This window comes from Cyrtonyx montezumae, unplaced genomic scaffold (genome assembly GCF_038088225.1).
Source record: "Cyrtonyx montezumae isolate F1298 unplaced genomic scaffold, pur_monq_1.0 scaffold_2, whole genome shotgun sequence".
In the NCBI taxonomy this organism is placed as follows: domain Eukaryota; kingdom Metazoa; phylum Chordata; class Aves; order Galliformes; family Odontophoridae; genus Cyrtonyx; species Cyrtonyx montezumae.
In genome coordinates this window covers 39840504-39862075 of record NW_027071936.1, presented here as the reverse complement: position 1 = coordinate 39862075, position 21572 = coordinate 39840504, and the positions used below count along the sequence as shown (strand labels likewise).

The 21572-nt window shown below is 35.6% G+C and overlaps 1 protein-coding gene across 3 annotated transcripts; it reads right to left on the bottom strand.

The window, feature by feature from the left end:
* Positions 1-704: 704 nt before the first annotated feature.
* Positions 705-17708, bottom strand: LOC136048976 (coagulation factor XI-like). Of its 3 annotated transcripts, XM_065736934.1 has the most exons (15): positions 17672-17708; positions 17150-17208; positions 15139-15301; positions 14415-14521; positions 13137-13296; positions 12476-12585; positions 9349-9508; positions 8426-8535; positions 8178-8337; positions 7979-8094; positions 7429-7603; positions 5386-5561; positions 4989-5084; positions 2539-2678; positions 705-1011 (listed from the first exon to the last, which is right to left on the bottom strand). In XM_065736934.1, the coding sequence occupies exons 2-15, from the start codon at positions 17205-17207 to the stop codon at positions 856-858; spliced, it is 1887 nt and encodes a 628-aa protein (XP_065593006.1). In that variant the 5' UTR covers position 17208; positions 17672-17708; the 3' UTR covers positions 705-855. The 3 variants fall into 3 exon arrangements, with proteins under 3 accessions (XP_065593006.1, XP_065593007.1, XP_065593008.1); XM_065736935.1 differs by lacking the exon at positions 4989-5084; XM_065736936.1 differs by lacking the exons at positions 705-1011; positions 2539-2678 and adding an exon at positions 3576-3612.
* Positions 17709-21572: the final 3864 nt, after the last annotated feature.

The following is a 21572-nucleotide window of genomic DNA, read 5'->3' as shown; positions in this document are numbered from 1 at the left end:
CAGTGTGCCACCTTCACAACACATCCAGTGTGGTTATGAGGCAATCGTAATCATAAACACAGTTCTGGGACATTTTTTCAGCAATTTAGGTAATGTAGAGTATTAGGAAATAAGTTCAGCAAAGGCAAAAGAAAAAAGTATCCTCCCTTCTGATCCAGAAATAATACTTCTTACTATGGAAAAATATTTTGACTGCTGCTTCTCACATTAGTATTTATTTTGGCTACAGAATGTTTTTGTTACCTGACTAAAAACAAGTAGAAAGAATGAAATTAAAAAAAAAAAAAGAGAGAGGGAGAGAAAGACAAGAAGGAGAAAGATATCATCAAGGTAAAACAACATTATTCTGTAGATGAGACAGTTTATAGTTTCAAGAGGACTATAATGTCAGTTGTAGTGACATTATAGTGACATCATCAGTGAACTTTTGGACTAGAGATGTCAGGCCAGATTTTCCTGGCCTTTTAATACTTTCTCTTAATCAATTTTAATTTCAGTTATATTTGCACAAGAGCAGGAGGTCCTGTCATCAATAAACCAAAAAAATACCATCTCCCTGAATAAGCCTCACTGAATATGATAGAGATGAAAGAAGAAATCACTGGTTCAGATACATTATATTTTCTGCCAAATTAATGATTAGAGAGTCTACTTTTGCTACTGATTTTAATTCAGTCATTGTAAAGTTCATTCATTTTTGCTTTTCTACTTCTTTAATCAAGTCTTCTATGCTCAGAGTTAACAGGAAACACCGTTTAAAAAACTCGAATACATTTTTTTATATTAAACATCATCCAATTGCTCCCAGGGTTATTGTTCTACCACATCATTTTGGGTCATTAAGTTATGCTCATGTTATGTAGTTTTTTCCAAAATCCAGTCTGAATATTCAACAACTTTTGTGTAGACTCCTGGTTGACGGGGCCGAGCGCAGCCTTCACCCCAACTGGTGATGCCTACCAGATACCACACTTCCTCATGTCTGCAAGACAGTGGTCCTCCTGAATCTCCCTGCATCACAGGACAGAAAAGAATTCACAAGGAACAGTATTTCTCTCTCAAATAAAGCCACAGTAAAATCAGCACCATCCAGTGTCATCCACAGAATAACTGCATAGAGTTCAATTACTGTCACTTAAAGTTGCTTAACACGGTGTTGAAGCAGTTTTTGTGTTTATCTAGTAGAATGGTGCCTAAATAGTTTACAGTCATTGAAATGTAAGTTCCATTTCCTATTACAGTTCAATGTTATTGTTTTTTTGTTTGGTTGGTTTTTTTTTTTATTTATCTATATTTGCCAGTTTAACAAGGACTACAACATGTACAAGAAAACTAGTAACGTTGCCAAGGTTCTTGTTCATTTATTTAGGTATGCAAACCTCAGTTCTATACATGCATTATTTTGTACCATCCTCCCTGGGGTACAACATATCTCTGTTTTCTTTTTCTATTCCTAAGTGATCTGTCTGAACATAGAGTTCTTTAATATAGCCTTTAAGAGCTGTTGAGAAAATAGTAAGTGTGTTATTATTATGTAACATCATCTCATGTTCTGGTCTACTGTATCATATAAATAAAACTTTACTAATATTGAGGAAAAAATTACTTCCCAGCTCCAAGATTTTTTATTCCTAGTTACTCAGCACTGATCATAATAATAGTACAGTAATAGAGAACATATGTTAAATGCTTAAAATATACAATATATTTGGAAGAGAATTTTATCTTATTAATCCAAATATATATTTCTATTGTAATATACTTAAATATTTAAATTAAGTCCATGAGTTTCTCAAGCAGAGAACTTTGCTCACTGTCATGTTGTTGTGACATTTTCTATTCAAGTAATGAACAGATCAGTCTGCTCCTGTTGTCTTTAGCTTTCAATGTTCCATTTCAAGCTCCCTCCCTTCTGGATGCTTGTGGACAATGGATGATTTAAAACAAGTTTTTATGCACTTTATTTCATATAAAGAAATAAAAACATGACAGAGGAAATCTGAGTTCCTTGAGAAATGTTCTGAGATATACTTGTTCTATTTGGTTTTCCACTATTGGAGAGGAATAATGGTTTGTTCCATAAATAGATGAGAGTTAGAACTTGTACTTTATGTTCTCTTTACATTCACAATGCCCTTCACATTTTATTTTTTATGTTTTTCTAAGGGAAAGTTGTAAAATTCTTAGCAAACTAATGAATTTTGCCTCTTATCTTGAGTCACACTTTGGGAAGTTAACTTTGTTCCCTTAATAGGAGACAACGGAGAAGTAAAGTGTATGTGTGCCTCTCTCTCCCTCTATACATTCAGTTTCTTTACTCGTAAGCATATGAAGTCTATCCCTACGGATTTCAATGTTACATAAATGTTCTACATGTGCCTTGAGTGAGTGCTTTCTGCAAGCAGAAGTGACAAGTTAAAAAACATTTCCATTTATAAATATATTTGTTATTAAAAATAAACATTTTATTCTGTTATTCACTTATAGATTCAAACAAATTAATGAAATATATGACAGTATATGACATCTTTCTGTTACCTTACAGGCATCCCTTCCACCTTCGTCATAGCCAGCACAGATCTCTTTGTCATCTATTCTGCGTTTCCTGTACCTTGCCTGGCATTCCTCTTTTGACATTAGGGGAACAGTAACTTTCTGAAGAATATCTTCTACGCGACCTATGTAATAGAAGTTATGATCAGAGAGATGTTCTGCTCTAGCAAAGTAGAAGTTAAAACTATACTCTAAAAGTCTCCATTCAGTGATATGAAAAGTCAGAGTTTGTTGCTTTTAGCATGCAGTAAGACAGCCATGAAACCGGTTTTCAGTTTTTAAACAGTGTGGATTGTTTGAGTTTTTGGAATGTTTTAGACACTATTTTGCCACAGTATGACTTATGACCAAGATTGTTTCAGAACTCCCCAGTGATTTGCTTTGAAGCTGTGTTTGGGTATTGTTTACAGAGGCACTGAGTCTTGGAGCCTGTATTCCCATGAAGAACAACACTTTGCATTATTGATAATTACTTCTTAGTAATATGTTGCAATACAATTGAAACCTCACAGTTTCCAAATGTGTGCTGCTCCACACCCTAGTAGTCTGTAGGATGGTGAAAATTTAGTGTAAAGTAAATACAAGTACTTGAGAGCAGCTTTTTCTTACAAATTGGCAGTTGAAATTAGAATTCTTCTGGATTTCACATTAAACTAACACTGAAATAGGGAGGTGAGCAAAGGAGGAAACTCTGTTTAATCAGATTTATCAATATATGTAATGTAATAGACTTTAATAATTAACAGCTACTTGGTCAACTTCCAGGTAAGATTAGGGGAGTTCAAATCATACTATTAAAACTCAAAGGTCATTGATACTTCTCATAAACAACGTTTAGAATCGTAAAGGCAATATGCAACAAAACTAATTTCTGAGGAGTCATATGAAAAAAAAACACACTTTTAATAAACCATGAGTATGTGCAGATTGTAATTCAAGATCCCACTGTACAGCAGTAAGTCTATTGTCTGTATCTGAGACATACTGTCACATAACTGAAAGTATATTTGGGAGGGTGCGTAGTGATATTAAACTAGGTAACTTGCAGCATTCATCTACCTGGAACAGAAAAGCCTGAGAACAGAATGTAGAGAATCCATCTATAGGAATAATTATATTCATGCCCATTAATTCTGATGACTTCAACACTGTCTTCCCACAGTATTCTCCCGGAGAAGCTGGTAACCCATGGCTTGGACATATAAAATCTTTGCTGGGTAAAGAACTGGCTGGATAGCCAGGCCCAGATTGTTATGACAAATGGAGTTAAATTCAGCTGGCAACTGGTCTTCCCCAGAAGTTGGTATTGGGGCCTGCCCTGTTCAATATCTTTATTGATGACCTGGAGTAGGGGATTGAGTATGCCCTCAGTAAGTTTGCAGATGACATCAAGTTGTCTGGAAGGGTCAATCTGCCTGGGGGTAGTGAGACCCTACAGAGGGATCTGGACAGTCTGCATCTCTGGGTAGAGTCCGATGGGATGAAGTTCAACAAGTAGTTGAAGATCAAGACCAAGTGCTGGGTCTGGCACTTTGGCCATAATGACCCCAGGCCATGCTACAGCCTTGGGCCGAGTTGCTGGAAGACTGTGTAGAGGAAATGGACCTGGAGGTATTGGTCAATTCTAAACATGAGTCAGCAGCATCCCCAGGTGGCCAAGAAACCCAGTGGCATCCTGGCTTATATCAGAAATAGTGCTGCCAGCAGGAGCAAGAAGTGATCATCCCTCTGTACTCAGCACTGGTGAGGCCACAGCTTGAGTACTGTGTTCAGTTTTGGGCCCCTACCTGCAAGAAAGACATTGAGGCCCTGAAGTGTGTCCAGAGAAGGGCAACAAAACTGGTGAGGGATCTGGAGCACAAGTCTTGTGAGGAGTGCCTGAGGAAGCTGGGATTGTTTAGTCTGGAGAAGAGGAGGCTCAGGGGTGACTTTATCACTCTCTACAACTACCTGAAGGAAGACTGTGGTGAGGTGAGGGTCAACCTCTTCTCCCATGTAACTAGTGATAGAGCTAGTGGGAATGGCCTCAAGTTGCACCAGGGGAGATTCAAGTTGGACATTAGGAAATAATTCTCTGAAAGAGTGGTCAGGTGCTGGAACAGGTAGCCAAGGGAGGTGGTAGACTCACTGACCCTGGAGGTTCTCAAGAAACATTTAGATATAGTACTGAGGGACATGATTTAGTGAGAAATATTGGTGATAGGTAAACAGCTGGACTGGATGATCTTGGAGATCTTTTCCAACCTTGGTTATTCTATGATTCTATTACTGTTTGTTACTGTCGAATAAACAAAGCTATGAGCAAATGCACATTCTATGCATAGCCTGTGAACACCATTCCTGATTAAGAATCAAGAGGGTATTTAGTGGGATTTTCTTTTAACACAATGCATTTTGCAAATATAAGAGCTCACTGTTTAAACATTTATTTGTACCTCTTTCCTTTCTGTAACCCCATCCGATTACCCAGCAGTCAGTATAGAGCATGCTAGCTTCTTCTTTCGATGGCAAGCAGATAGGAAGTTGAAGATCTAAATTATGATTAAAAATATTAGTTTGGCCAGTAGAAACAACTAAAATATTAAGGTTTTTTGGGAACCTACATAACAGCTGATGATAGTTTCCATGTTACACTTTGTATGTTTTACTACATACTGCCCTAGTAGTATAAGTAAAAGACACATATTTTCTTCACAAAGCCAACAGAATGAGATTCTCCTTAAAACTGTATATTAAAATCAGACAATCCCAGTTTTATGAACTGTCATACCCAAATCAGCCTCTATCATTCTTCACATTTTCAGAATATAATTTCTGAAATAAAATACCTACCAGTAAAATTCATAGCTTTATCAAGTTTCAGTAAAGCGATGTCATATCCAGTCTGTGCAGAATTATACTGAGGATGAATAATAATCTCTTCCACTCTGAAGAAAGGTGTATCCTCGTTTATTTCTGATTGTTTTAAAACACCAGCATAAACACGCCAAACGTTGGGATTCTGAACACTGAAGGAAAAAGACAGACTGTGGCTCAGAGGTTTGCACTGATTTAGTTTGGTGCAGGTGCCAACATCCTCCGTTCCTCTTGAACATACAGTAAACAGCTCCAAGATAATTCATCCCAATTGTATTTTCACACTCTCAAAAACAAGTTTCTCTTATCCATTCCTTTCACTTCTCATTTCTTCTGTTCCTCTTCCTATGTATATTTTCATAGCCATATACCGCTATTTCCTCTCCCTTACATTCAGACTCTTGTTCTGACCCTTTTTATACCAATTTCACCTTCTGCCTTCTTTCTGTTATTCTCTGCTCTTACTATTTTTATCTTCAAGGGCCTAACACAAGCCTGAGGAAGTACAAGAGATTCTTTCAATTCATTCCAGTACAACTTTTGTAGTAACCAGACTAGGGGTGGAAATAGAAACTCAAGTAGTGGCTATTCAGACACCAAGGTGAAAGCAAATGGAAAATATAATACTATAGACCAATACAAAAAGTTCCACTTAATATTTATGATTTCAACTTTGAGTACATTTGAGGGATATTTCACTGTGATGTTCTACCATTAAGGCAACCTAAACATTTTGATACATGCATTGTTGAAGATGCAAAACCTCTCACCAACACTTGAAAATATTGTTTTGAAGATTTTGTGTTTATTCATAAATATCAGTTGACCTTAGTCATTTCTAATGAACACAGTCTACATGTTTTTATTCTTTAGACAATTTTTCCTTTTGTCCTTTATAATGCTGACAGCTCTACAACACTAGTTAACAGGTAGAGAATGCTATTCTTTACCCTGTTTTTTTCAGAGTGTTTAGGGGGGTTACCCTCACTTTTGTAAGGTTTGTCACTGGACACTTGGTACTGGCAGTATTACTACATGCTGAAACAACAAGGGATACTGTGCAACAATGCTTGAGTAAAAGTGTCTGATTTTAGCCTAGCCAATTCTCTCTTCTTTAAAGCATTTTATATTACCTGTGCCTTTCTCACAGTACACTGAGTCAATATATAGCCTTATGATTTTCAGTCTGTAAATGACAGGCTAACCTGCTTTACAAACTGTAATCATCTAACAAAGGAAATGGATCACCATGTATGATCATTAAATCAGCTCTTCCCAGCTCACATGAATAGACGACTTAAACGTGATGGAGATTCTGTGGTTGTTGACTATACCTCCTATATATCTCCATGCAAATTAGCAAAGCTTTGAGTGTTCAGAACTCTAGATACTGTTCTCAAGGCTGAAATCTCCACTAAAAGAATATGTTAATTAACTAGTTGATAACATTAAAAAATAAAAAAATATTAAATTAAAACCAGTGCAGTAAGGATCTGAACATTACAGAGAAAGGTAGTGCACATTCGAGTCAGACTAATTGGATCCCTAGAGATTTACCTTGTGTCCTGGCCTTTGCCAAGCACCCTGCTGCTGATGCTGTCAGATTGGTACCATTCCCTAAGTACCACACAGAAATCTCTGGGATAGTCATTTGAAGTATATGAAATGGAATAATTTAACAACAGTTTTTCCTTGATAATATGATATTAAAGTAAGGAAAAGTTCATGTTATATGAGAAAGTTTACATTCTTGTAGGCATCTGTTTTAGAATTTCATCTTCCAGATGCATTAAAATAATAGCAGCATAATACACTGCTACTAAGAGTAAAGTTTGGAGTGCCAATTATGTTAAGAGTGTGAATTGTCTACCTCAAAAGTTCACCTTCTGGTTATATCAAAGTAGTTGATTCCTTTCTACTTGTTTTCATCACTCAGATTTATCTTTCTGAAAGGTGAATCTCAACTTATCGCAGACACTGGATGAGATTTTCATCTGTAAATTTGCATTTAGGACTCACCCCATGAAACAGTGGGCAGCTGTAAGGATCCACTGGTTACTGATGATGGAGCCCCCACAGAGGTGTCTTCGGCGAGATAACTTCACATGTAAGCTTACTTGCCATGGCCATTCACCAGGAGAAGAGTCTGTCCCTCCAATTATCCTAATATTTCTTGAAGAATGCTGCATACATACTACAGAAACAATTGAAAACTGTGCTTAAAGATAATTTTTATTTGTCCAAGAAAGAAGATGTGACTATTGCTAACCTGCAAATAGGAACCAATCTTAAGCAAAAATATCAGACATGCTAGTGTCTTTACTATTTTTTACCATAGAATCCAACCTAAAGAAGTTTACAAAGTACTGTCTGTGTTTGCAGTGTGCAGGCTGTGCAGATTTCACTTTTTTAGAATACTCTTTACCTTCACAATCTGCCTCATGATCATTTCAATGCAAGCAATATTCAGAAGAAAAATAAAAAGAGGGGTGCGGGGAAGGAGTGGGCTTAGGTTTCCTATACCAAAATCAGTGTTAAAATGTCTCTTTAAAAGGAAAGTATTACTTACCAGTACTGGCCTTTTTTTTGCATAGTCTTAGTGAGTATCCAGAGATCCTTCCTGGCCCGTGTTTTATTTCCACTGGAGATCCATTTGAGGACATTCTTAGATGACACTCACACTTTCTGACAAAACATAAATGCAAAAGTCCAGTTCATACTTCTTATATAGACCACATACATTAGATGCCTTCCCTAAGAAATCTCACCTTTCTTCATTGCATGACTCTTGTAGGGGAAAGTAGGTAAAAAATTGGCAGCGGATCATGTCTGTGCAAACCTGCTGACAAGCTCTGTGTCCTTTAGTATAAGTGACACTGAGTTCATCTCCCAAAAAGTTCATATGCACATAAGTGCGAGAATTGCAGGCTGTAAGAATGAGTGTGTTCCAAGCATCAGTAGGACTATTCATTTCATTATTTCAAAAGTTGTATTTTTATTGTAACTTATTGTTTACCAGGAAAGTGTCTTCTGCAATTTAGGAGACCAAAACCTGAAATTGCATTTTTTCGTAGTGTAAGTGCCTCTGGTATTCCACTTGCTGATGTCTTCAGAAGGCAAAGATTTCTAAAATAAAAAAAAAATTGAAAAGTAATTGAATTTGTTCTCACATCCTGAAATTGATGCTTCAGGTACTGGTAAGGGAAAGTTCTTTCTTAAAAAGAGAGGTTTTTTTTCCTAAGTTTGTACCTGTAGAATATTTTGTATGAAAATGGATTAACTAAGTTAATTGAGAATGATTTTAGTTATGTAAAATGTCATGTGGATGTATTACTGAAGATTATATGGTATTTATAGATACAGGGAAAAGGCAACTTCTTTAGATTATATACGCCAACTCAGTTTTACTTCAGTTTCACTGAAACATTAGTCTTCTTTCTACCTCTGTTTTCTGTGGACTGTAGGTTTTTGACTCCTCGCTGCTAAATACAAAATAATGAGGTTTGGTCTTTAAAAATTAACACTTCTGAACCTGTTAACTTCAATCTAAAGCTCTTCAAGTAAATAACTTAATCCTGCTAGGAGACCAGATGTCTCTCAACAATTTCATAAAATTCAGCTTTACATCATAAAAACAATCTGAAGGCTGTCTCATTGCTGAATATAACTCTTTTCAGATTAACACCAGATATGCAGCTGAAGTACAAGATCCTTGGTCATACCACAGAACAAGTGAAATGCCTACATTAAATTGTAAACATATAGATGGAACAAATTAAAAATAAAATTTAAAAAAAAAGCTATTTTACAGAAAATAAACCTTTAACAATCATTTCCATTAATATAATAAAATGGAGACTTAAAAGGCTGAGATTGTGGTATTGTTTTGTTTGTTTGTTTTTTAATATCTTTCAGAGAGTTAAAATTTCTCATATTCACCTTTGGGATTCTATTTCCCATTCCTTGTTGAAGAATGTAAAGAACAAGCAGTTTGGAAAATAAGTACAAATAGTTTGGCAGACAAAAGTATCGGGAGTGAAAAAACTTGTAATATTCATTCCTGAAAATTCTTCATGTTCAAAAATGTCCATCTGACAATCTGTATAAAACAACAGAAGGATATCAAAATTCCAAAGCTTTTATGTTTTACCAGAAAGTTAAGGTTTACTGATTATGTGTTACCACCCTTATTTATTTTTTTCCTTCTTTTTGCCTGATAAACTGTAAAGATAACTTCTTATTTTAACCAGAAAATTATTTTTTGCATACATTTCTAAGTATATAAACTCACGGAGAACTAGAGCAGGGAAAAGTTCAAATTACATGCTATAATACAGATTTGCTAATCTAATATGGAGAATTTTAAGTTAGAAACAATGGAAATTTACATACAAATCCATAGTTAGAAAAAGTTTAAGCTTAAAATAATTAAAACATGTATACCTAGGAGGATAATGGGAAGACTAGGAGGAAAATAATGGGATGATACACTTAATTTTATTTGTCTAAAAATTATTTCAGTACTCAGTGTGAGTAACATGCAGTCTTCCTTATAACAAGACCAAAATAACAGAAGGTTGGCTGCGTAATTGTCATAACCAGACTATGGATACAGAAGTCACAAGAAATACCAACATGTCTAAAAGAAATGAACAAGTTGCCTTTTCTGAAGATATAATTGAATTCCTAGTTAAAATCCTTATTCAACAATACAAAGAGGGGAAAAAAAGCAGCACCATTCTTTAATCTATGAAACAATAGAACAGGACTTGGTGGCACCAGAGAGCCTCCTCTATTGAGAAAGGACAGTAGCCAAGCTGACACCACCCAGTTAGTTATAGAAACATACTGGAAGCATCTTATTACAAAAGAGAAAAAAAAATAGTAAGATGGAAAGGCAATTCTTAACGTGACTTCTGCTAGTATTATGAGATTTAAAAATTAAAAATAAAACCATAAACATGAAAAGACCAAAATAGAAGTCATTCATTACACAACAGGAAGAGCAAAGAAAAAAAATTGAAGACTAGAAAATAAAGGTCAATTTATTCTAACAGTAAGCAAGATCCCATGTTAAGGGCTAAATAGAGTTCAGGAGAACAAATACCTTTTGAAGGAAATGATATTCAAAGCAGAAATGTGGATCTGGAAGTTCATGGATACTGACCCATGATCTCACTGATCACCAGTTCAATATTCAATGACTTCAAGAAAGGAACTTTGCAAAAGGCAAAATATAAGACAAATTGCTACGGACAAGTAAGAATATGAGTGCATTAGAAAAAAATTAGAAAGACAATTACAGAAAATGAAAGGGCAAGTGGCAAGAAACAATCTCAAAAGAAAAGTAGGTATTTTGTTTCACTGAAATAGGATGAACAAAGGAGTCTGGGTTCTGCTCAGAGGAGAAGTTAATGACAAAGGACACAAGAAATGCTACAGAACAGCATTTTTTTAACATCTCACATGAAAACAAACAGGAATTAGATGGTCAACATTAGCATTACTGAACAGAGGGAAGAGAACAAGGAACAGGAAATAGAGAAATCTCATAATAGTGATGATCTCAGTGTTCTTAAACTGAAGGAATCTCATTTTCTTGGTAGAGTTTAGCTTTTGATATTTACGGAGCATTCCTGTGCTCCCGAGGACTTTGAAAGGGGAAGCATAGTGTCTGCTTTTAAAATGATGAAGCTGAACCATGAACAATGTAGGATTAGTCAGTCTAAATAGTCAAAAATAAACTAGAACAAATATTCAGGTAAACATATTTCAGGCATTTGGAACACAACAAGACAGAAGATAACTGAGATTTTACTAATTTATTTGACATACCTCTGTCTGAGCAGACTGAACTGACCTGTCTTGGATTAGGACAAATAACCTCATTATCCAACAGTATTGTCTAGGCTTTTATATCTCATTATTTATTCTCTCTCTCTTCCTCTCTTTCTCTATCAATTCTTGCTTTTCTTGCAAGACAAAAATGATAATAATAATAACAATAATAATAATAATAATAAGAGAGATAGGAACAAAAGTGAATTTCACATACATTCAGAAATTTTTATTTTATTTGTCATGAATCATTAATTTACTGTAACAACATGCTCTTAGATAAATTCTCCAATGGTCTTTGATTTATTTTACTTTTTAAAATCTGAATATGATATTGTTCATGCATATGCTACAGTCCCCTGATACTCCTCAAAGTCTGTCAATAGGACGCACCTGAGTACTGTGACTTTTCTTCTGACAACAAATATATGCCTTATGAGCTTATCTTAATGGAGCAGTTTGGAAAAATATCTCTGTACTTTCTCAGAGATTGAGGGAGAAGGATAAAGAGAGAAAACCAAATTTTATTCTCTTTACAAAGCTTTTTCTTCCATTTTTTATTTTTCACTATTCATTTTTCTTTAAATGTCTTCATTGTTAGGATCTGAATCAACTACTTTTTCATTATTTTGCAATGATTATTCCTCTTGTGAGACTAGAAGAATCTGAATAAAATTGAATATGTTCAATTAAAAATAAGATACAATGCACTTTGATATTGCACTCTAGAGAGTTTTTTCTAAGTCACAATTACAAGAACAAGCACAAACATTGCTCTCATTGAAACTACCAACAAACAGAATTTGGACCTTCGTATTAGCCATTTGTATCACAAAGCTTCACATTTTCATTAAAAACGTCAAGTATGTGTGGTATACTAACAATATTTAGAAAGATATAGATTTCTCTTGTTCCTTGACTTTAATAGGATATATCTGTCATTTTTCTGTATCTATGGTGCCAATATTATAAGATGCCAATATTCATCAGGCAAATCTTATGAAAGAATTATTCACATCATCAAAGCAAACAGAACCTTTTGTAACACAGTAATACAATGAAAAAAAAAATCTGTTTTGTGCCTGAGAGTACAAGCTATAGCTTCAAAGAATAAGTTTATATCATAATTATTTTATGTCACAAAACATTTATACATGTCAGAGAGATTGTACCTCATCATCCAAAACACTTGAGCATAAACTGAATCAATAGAAATTGTACGAGTTACCTAATTCAGAAAGCTGACATGGTTTTAAGGAGAATCCAGACACAACTTCTTCAAGCACCCTTATGCTGGTTGGAGTTCCTAAACTGGTATGTTTCAAGAAGCATTTTTCACTGAGAGATAAAAAAAAATAGAGAAAGTAGAGACAACAGGTCTTCTTTGGTCTACATCATTCTTCTGTTTCCATGAGTCCTACCATAGTGGCCACTTTGTTCACGGGCCAGAAGAACTTCCAGCCTCCAGAAAAATCTTCAAATGAGAAGCAGATGCAACTGAGTAACATTTTGTAAGATCAAGCAAGTTAACAGCTCAAAAATAGTCCAAATACAAATGAAAGAATTTCCCGAGCTGCATTGATGATACCAGAAGTAAGATTTGACAGGACAATACCACTGCACAGTTGCCAATATCATTCACATTTCAGTATTTCCAGAACATTTAAATTGTTTTCAGTACTGTTATAACCAAGCTTGCCTTTCTCATCAGTGGACAAATGAAAACTAACATACTGAAGACATTTTCCTACCTGAAAGCTTAGAGAAACATTACAAGGATAACTAGTCAAGGAAAAACTCATTTCCTAGAATGAATTCTCTCACCTCTGATTATTCTGAGATTTACTGTACTAAAGCACAGCACCATCTAAGTACAAACGTGTATTTACCGAATGCTTGCATTGTGAAATGTTTCTGGGGCATATGTAAAAAAATGACAGTGCTTGTCATTGGTACATCTTTTTTGGCACTGTTGATAGCTGTCAGCCATACTAATGTCATAATTTACCCCTTGCATATCCAATCCTATGTGGACATCTGGACTGCAAGCTGTGAAAAAAAGAAAGAAAAGAGAGAAAAAAAAAGGAATGGACAAAGTTCCCTAATTCTCATACTCACTTTTTCCCCAAAACTTCCCAAACAATAGCAGTTCATAAGACACAGCCATTATAATCCTGATGTCACGTCCTGTGCTGACTTCAGTTACATTGCATTTTGCATATACTTTCTAGAAATAAAATCAGAAGTGTAGGAATAACATGTCAGAGTAAAAACTAACAAACTTTGACAGAGTCTACCTACACCAAGACCGTGATGAAGTTAATCATACAAAAACTCAGCATTAACTTTTAAACATATACTATTCAATTTCCAAATTTATACAGCAGTTTGAAAAAACAAATCTGTCCTTCTAAACAACAGCCATCTCCCATTTGAGCCAAAAGATTCTATTTGCACTTCACAGAGGGAGAATTGTGAGCATGGAGTTTGAAATAGCTTTCCCTACAAAGGATTAAGGTTTTACCTCTTGGGCAGTATGGTCTCTTCACAGAACATGAGTCAGCCTACTGTTGGTGGGGGTTTTAAACTCATATGAATAGATACTTTTTTTAGTGACATTGGCATGAGTCTAGAGTAACTCCTGTGACATAAATTATCTAAAGAGTATAAAAAATAATATCCCATTAAAACTTACTATTCTGGTCTTAATCTACCCAGAAATATAAATGTGACAGAAAGCTGACAGAAAAGGGATGTTAAAAGACTTGAATACCCTAGAAGACATGTCCCAATCTGAAGGAAGTAGAACCAATATGTCAATAAGCTGCAATGGAAAACTCATGTAAAGTAACACCTACCTAACCCTTAAATTAATCTTTGGAACTGGAGGTATCTGTTAAATACGTCTCCTTCCTTTGACTCTAGCAACTGAAACCCAGACAATAGGAGCTTCCCTTGTCTGTGAAGCCTCACTGGAGGACATCTGGGGTTGAAGAATGAAACCAGCATGGGATTTTTGTGCTGTGTTTGAGATAGGGCAGAAGACATACAAGTCATTGCTTGTCCATCTCCTGATTCAGTTCCAGTTTTCAAAATGCTTAATTTCTAACATATCTGCAACTTGATATAGAGAACAGAAATCATACATATGGGTAACTGTATCTTACCACTAATTTTGATATTGCATTGTTTTAAAGAATGTCCAGAAATAGCTCCTTCCATGTCCACTTTTGGAAGCATTTCAGTATCACTGTCTTTTAAGTAGCAGGAGAACCTGTTTTAAAATGCAGATATTCACAGTTTGCAGTATAACACAGTACTCCCTCACTGTTTCTCAAGTAAAACACAGGCTGTACATTATTCCTCAATGTGAAAATGACAAGTTCAGTTTAAAAAAAAGACAAGGCAGGTACTAGCATGCTTGATGACAGATGAGAATATGTGGTGTGTGTGGGACAAACAGGGTTAAAGGATAGAGACATAGCAGGCACAGAGAGGGAAAGAAGTCCCACCTCAGGCTACTGAAATTCCTAATCTCTTAATTTAGTTAAAAATATGCTAAAGAGATTCAGTAGGATGAGGGGCAATGGAAGTGACAACTGGAAATGTGAATTTGGCCATGTTGTCCCTCAAGACTAAGTGGCATAGAAGAAGGAATGCACAGTTGGTGCTATTTCCTTGAAAGTTAAGCAAGTATGAAAGATTGGATGTTGTCAAATTTAATATTTCGAAGTTCAGCACATACCCTTTTAGGTCATCAGTTTCAAAGGTACATGACACAGTCTTCCAAAGTAACACTGTAACCTTCACTGCATGCCCATGTTCTGTCAGAATTTTACCAAGTTCCTAAAATTATCACAGTGAAAAGACACAAGAATAGGAGTGTTTTACCTCTGTGCAGGATCTTTAGTCCATGTCACTGGCAAATATGTGAAGAGCAGGCAGGTAGGATGGTAAGTACAAACTATTTGACAGTAATTGGCACTTGGTGTGAAAACCGTAATGAGGTCTCCTCCTTGGAAGTAAGTATTTTCATAGATCTGTGTCACACATTCTGATATGAAATAATAAAACATGTAAATTATCAGAGATGTGGGTACGGAAGGCTCACCAGGAGAGTGTAAAGACACTGCCCCTCATTTACCACGCTTTGGCAGGAGAAGAAAGCAAGTGGAGTGAGTAGCACAGTTCCGCTAAGAGTCTCATCCCTGCACTCCATCCTGGTAAAACAGAAACCCTTTGGAATCCCTTGCCATATGCTCAAGGCTGGAGGAGTGGACCTTGAGTGGTGACAGATGCCCTAGGACTAGCATAGGCCATGCAGTAAGGATCCCTCACGGCAGATCCCAGGAGCAGCAGAAGCATTTTCAAAGGAAGACTGGTACAGGGAGCTATTAAGTGGAAAATCAGAAGAAGGATGTACAGATGGCAAAAGGATAAAAACTATGTGAAGGTGGTCCAATTGTTGGGGGATTCTTTGAGGCCAGATTTCAAGCCGGTGCCATGTGCAAACCAGCTTCAATGGTTCTGAGCATTTGATAAATTTTCTACGTTTCAACTTGCCTTGAACCCTGTCCAACCTGCCACATGTAAAAAAAATTGTGCTACTAGAGGTATATCACAGTAGTTATCCAGAACCAAAATATGCTGGATTACCACCTTGGATCTGCAGGAATTTATTGTCAATACCTTGCTGAATTCTCTGTAATCAAATCTGTTTACAGTGCACTGCCTTGCCAATGATATGAAGATATCTAATCAGCAACCACTTCCAATCTTTCTAAATCATGGAATTACTTATGTTAAAGCCCAAGAGGGTTGGCTTCACAGAGGAGCTCACTCACTTCTTGTATTTTTCCCACTCATTTGGTAGAAAATATGCTCATTTTTATTATTGGATCTACAGTAATTCTCTTTCTGAGCTAAAAGATGAAGAGGAAATATTCTATTTTCACAGACTGAGAAGAAATCCAACTAAAAAGATTTCATCTAACTTCTTAATCTGGTATTATGAAGATACCATACTGTATCAAAAGCTATTTAAAATTAAAACAAATGCAACAATCATACTGGATTTTACAATTTAAAAATATTACAATGAGATTTTATTGGTAAATACGTTTATAATCTGTACTAAGAAATTCAGTGTCTCCTGCACAAGGTAAAATGTATGAACAAAATATTGATAAAGTAAGGAACTATTGGGAATGTTTGCAAAATTTGCTAGTATTTTTTAAAGTTAATCTTTTGTTAATATGAAATTTACTTTAAAAATATTTGGAGATTCAGAATTTTTTTAAGATTTTAATCTACTTAAATTTCAATTCAGGTAAAATATTTCTGAAATAATACTACAATTGTCAAACAGATTTTGTTAAAAAAAAAAAAACTTAATTATCTCAATGTCCACTGAGAAAACTGTTAATACTTTACTGAACATAAGCTCTTTTGGGCACTGGTTATAATCTTTTGACACAGGGCATCCAGGGAAGTGCAGTGTGAGTTTTTGTGGTTGACATCTGCTAGCCAAAGTAAATCGTTAACACATACTGACATTGAAAAACACATTCACTGCAGACTTCAGCACTGACACTAATCACTGCCAGCAAAGCCCATTAAAAACTTCCATCCTTAATAATTGGAATCAAAAAATGAATTAGAAACTTACACCTCCCTATGAATTACCCAGACTTATTAGAGTGGAACCCCACACTCTAGGGACCAAGTTGCATGTACCGATATGTGTCCCCCTTCCAAAATCACGCTGCTCTGTAGCTCTACTCACTTCACTCCACATGGAAATATGTATTCAAATCATTTTGAATATTATTCTTTTTAAACTCTCCTTCCTAAAATACCTCCATTACTCCACACCAATCATAGGAATTATGTATCGACTTACCACTGTAAACTGAAGCAAGTAAGAAAATAAAACAAAAAGTCTGATAAATCCAAATCATCCTAAAAAAAAAAAAAAGTACAAATTTCTGCCATGGGGTGCAGTTACATCTTATGTACAGTAACACAGAAGAGTAACAGAAGTTTTGTCATTTATTCATGGTTGCAAGACACAGTAAAGTCTGTTAGCACTTGGAGAATTTCTGCTTTGTTTCACAGCAGCGTGTTAATTCTTGCATAGATGGGGAGCAATATTCCATTATAATATCATCAATCCCAACTCTGTCCTGGTATTTAAGTGGATACTGTTACCAACACAACAGATAAATAACTCCCACTCGCTAATTTTTGGTTCACACTATACAAATTTTAAATGTATCTTTTTTTCTTTTTTAACATGCTAAATTTAAGCTGAGAAAGAATCAAATAAATCAACAACCCAACAGAATCCACATAGATCAACATATACTGCCTTGTGTCTATGAAAACCTTCCCCAATATACCAGTTGTAATAACTGTTACATACCTGAATATACAGCAGGTCTGTATGAATGGATTAGGTTCAAGTTTCTCTTAAAAAAGAATAAATCATATTCTTAACCGTTTGTGTTAAATATTACTGTGCCTGCAATGCTAACTTGTCTTTAATGTTTACTTTGAATGGGTGCTCATTCTGTCAATATTGTTACTGACCTTGGGCAGCATTTTCAGAGTGTATATAACCAGCACCACACTGAAATCAAAGTGCAGGGTTTACACTGTATGAGCATTTCCCCTTTAAAGACCTTGTAAAACAAAAGGTGCAGAACAATCAGCCCCCACTATTAACATTTGAATCTACAATTTTACTGCGGCCCTTTCTACACTGCTTTTCTCTTTTGTCGTTAGATTCAGCTCACAGCTTCTTCAGTTTACTAGAAACCAGAGGAAAAAAAACACATCAGTTTGCATATTTCACATTTAAGAATTGTAACAAGAAGTCACTTAGTTTAGAGCCAGTTTGAATCACTTATTTTGATTTCCAGAACTCTTTCAAATTTGTGAAACAAAAAGAAAATAAATTTCAACAAAAATTTCCTTCAAATCTAAAAAAAATTAATTTCTAAGTGAAATTGCCAAAGGAAGAACTATTACCGTTTCTTCCTCTTTTTTCTCTTCCTTTAGACTGAATATGTTAATAACACAGATAAGTCCTATGCAAAATGTGCCAAGATCACAACAGCTGTGATCCTTTTAAGCACAGTGATCGTAGAATCATAGGACAATTTGGGTTTGGGTTGGAAGGGACGTCAAGATCTTGTTAAAACTCCCCTGCCATGGGCAAGGACACCTCCCACTAGCTCAAGTCACTCAAATCCCAATCCACCCTCATCTTGAACATTTCCAGGGTAACTGAAATGATTTCCCTGTGACTAATGTGTGAGTAAGGCCTCAAGGTCTTCCTTACAAAGATGAGTCCTGATGAGTCCTCATACCCTCCTGTGCATCAGCTTGCTTTGTCATCACACACTTGTAGAAGAGGTCTCAAACACTTTCAGTACAACTGCACAAATATTTAAGTGCTCTCTTCTTGTTTGTGTGCCACAGTGACAGGGGAGAATGGTGGAAGGCTTTACTGCAAAACACAGTGATAACTTATTTCTGTAACATGAAGAGTTTTGAGACTACAGTGCCTACAGAACTCTGGTCTTCAGCTCAGCTCAGATTTTTCAACATTTAAGACATAGAATTTTCACAATCCTGAATGTAATAAAAAACATTACAATGAATCCAAAGTGTTGTAAACAAAACAAGATGAATTCACATGTGTTCAGTTAAAAATAACATACTCAATTTAAATAATTACGCTTTCTTCCTTTTTTGGGCAGAGTGAGGGAGGCATTACAGTTGGTGGCCAAAAGTTGTTAAAACTGCTCTCCAAGAGCTTTTAATTTTCAACTGAGAAATTGTATGGTGTTATTTCAATTACAATTCATTATCAACACACTAAAAATAAACTAAAAAAAAAGCATAACAAAACAAAACAAACAAAAACTAAAAACTATTGAAAAATACAGGTATATAACTCAGGCAGAAAAGGGGAGAACAATCATGGTGAATTTCACCATGGTTATCTTGTCATACAATATGCAATCATATACATCCATGAAAATTTCTGTAAGATTCTGTTTCTATAATCTGTAGTTAATACATTTGTCTTAAGGTAAAGGAATCCTTTGCTGATGGTTATTTGTTTCATAAGTAAATTAGTGAGAAAAAAAAAAGAATTCTTTAGAACAGTAGCTCTTAAACATATATTACATTCTTTCCAAAAGTATATGTAATTTTAACTACATCTATGTGTACATAAATTAGATGTGATGGTGAAACTGAAACCTAAGACAGTAATGCTATTCAAAGAGAATCACAATGAGCACATTCACTTTGGAACAAAAAGGTTTTTTCTCTCAGGGGACCTCTTGTACCTGCATGACCGATGCTGCTTTGTTTACTTTGGTGGACTTTTACTCAAATCAACAGAGCAGTACCTCTGTACAGAGAAAATGTGCTCCTGAAAGAATTCATAGAATCATTGGTTTGGGTTGGAAGAGACCTTTAAGATCATCTAATCAAGTTCCAACCTCTCATTTTATCTCAAATAATTATTTTGGCAAATATAGAATAATAGAATGATTTCGGTTGGAAGGGACCTTCAAAACCATCTAGTTGCAACCCCCCTGCTGTAGGCAGGGATACATCCCACTAACCAGGTTGCTCAAAGCCCTATCCAGCCTGGCTTTGACTTCTCCCAGGAAGGAGACATTCGCAACCTCACCAGGCAACCTGTTCCTGTGTCTCATCACCCTCATAGTAAATAATTTCTTCCTAATATCTAGTCTAAATCTACCCTCTTTCTGTTTAAAGATATCTTGCCTTGTTGTGGCTACCTGCCCTTATGAAAAGTCTCTCTCCTGCTTTCCTGTAGGCCCCCTTCAGGTACTGGAAGGCCACTATAAGGTCTCCCTGGAGCCTTCAACCTGGAGAAGAGTCCAGCAACTGGTCAATTCATCAAATTCATTTTTCTCCAATATTTGTTTGAATTGTTGCTTATTACATAATAGAACATGGTTATTATAGGAAAAAATATAATTTGCTGAGGCACATTCTTGACTGGTACCAACTTACAGAGCTTGCAGAGAGATTTCATAATATATTAGAAGAGGACCTAGTAACTCAACTTGCTCCCCAGAACATATTCAGCACCTTATGTTCATAAATGTTCTATGTATGGTTACAGCTGTCTGATTTCCATTACTGTGTTTATTTACCCAACAATAATGCTCTGGTAACTAAATCAGGATACAGTAATTAAACCAGCAAGCCAGATGACAAGGTTAAAAGAAGAATTTTGATAAAATCAAAACATTTTTTGGCGATACAAGTGAAAAATTTCCATGAATAATCCAAGACAAAATGGAATTATTGCTTTTGTTTTGATCCTCTTGTTTTTTTGTTTTTTTTTTACTTGGTACTGAAAAAAAAAAAAGAAAAAAGAAAAAAAACAAAGGAAAAAGAAAAAGAAAAAAAAAAAGCAGAACCTGCTTCAGCTACCAGCAAGTTCTTTGAGACACAGTCTTCCAAGCCATGCTACTTCCTACTGACTAGAGAAGGCTTTCTGCTGATTCCAATCATGATTTATGCAAGAGCTTGTTACTCAGAAATTCTGGCAGAAGTTATTAAATTGTGTTACTTTATAAAATGAATGCCTGGACACTCTTCTTATCCTGACATAGGTCTAATTTTGCCTGTTGAAACAAGTACATGTTTCTTATACCAAACTTTTAACTCAAAAAGCATTTTCAATATCGGAGAGGATACATCCCAGTGAAGTGTATCTAGCCTCTGTGATGTAACACCCTACAGTCATGATATCAAACAAGATGAACAGAATCTCAGAGGGAGTGAGGGAATTCACCAGCAAAACAGAAACAACGCAAGATCACATTTCCACATACTTTTGTGCACATCCACCCGAATGAGGGCGCTATAGTAGTATTAAAAGCATGGTTCTGAATGCTGCAGCAGAAAAAAGCAACTGAGTATTCTAAAATATTCCCTTTGCATCTTTAATTCTGTACAGTTAGCATTCTGTAAATTTAAAAATACTAAAGTATAATACCAAGTGCTGCTAAAACAAGCTCTAACAAAACTGGAACTCTCCTTCTTTTGGTGAAAAATTGCATCTGTATACATGCATTACTTGGGTAAAGAACCATCTCTCACTATAACAGTTGGCAGAGGTCCACCAGTGAGATGCCATCGTGAAAAGCAAGAGGATCTGTATCAGGAGAGTGCTAACTTCTACACTTAAATTTCTGTCTTCTGCTGTATGAAGATTAAGGTGAAGAAGGTGTCTAATTAGCCACAACTTTTCCAGTTCCAGCATG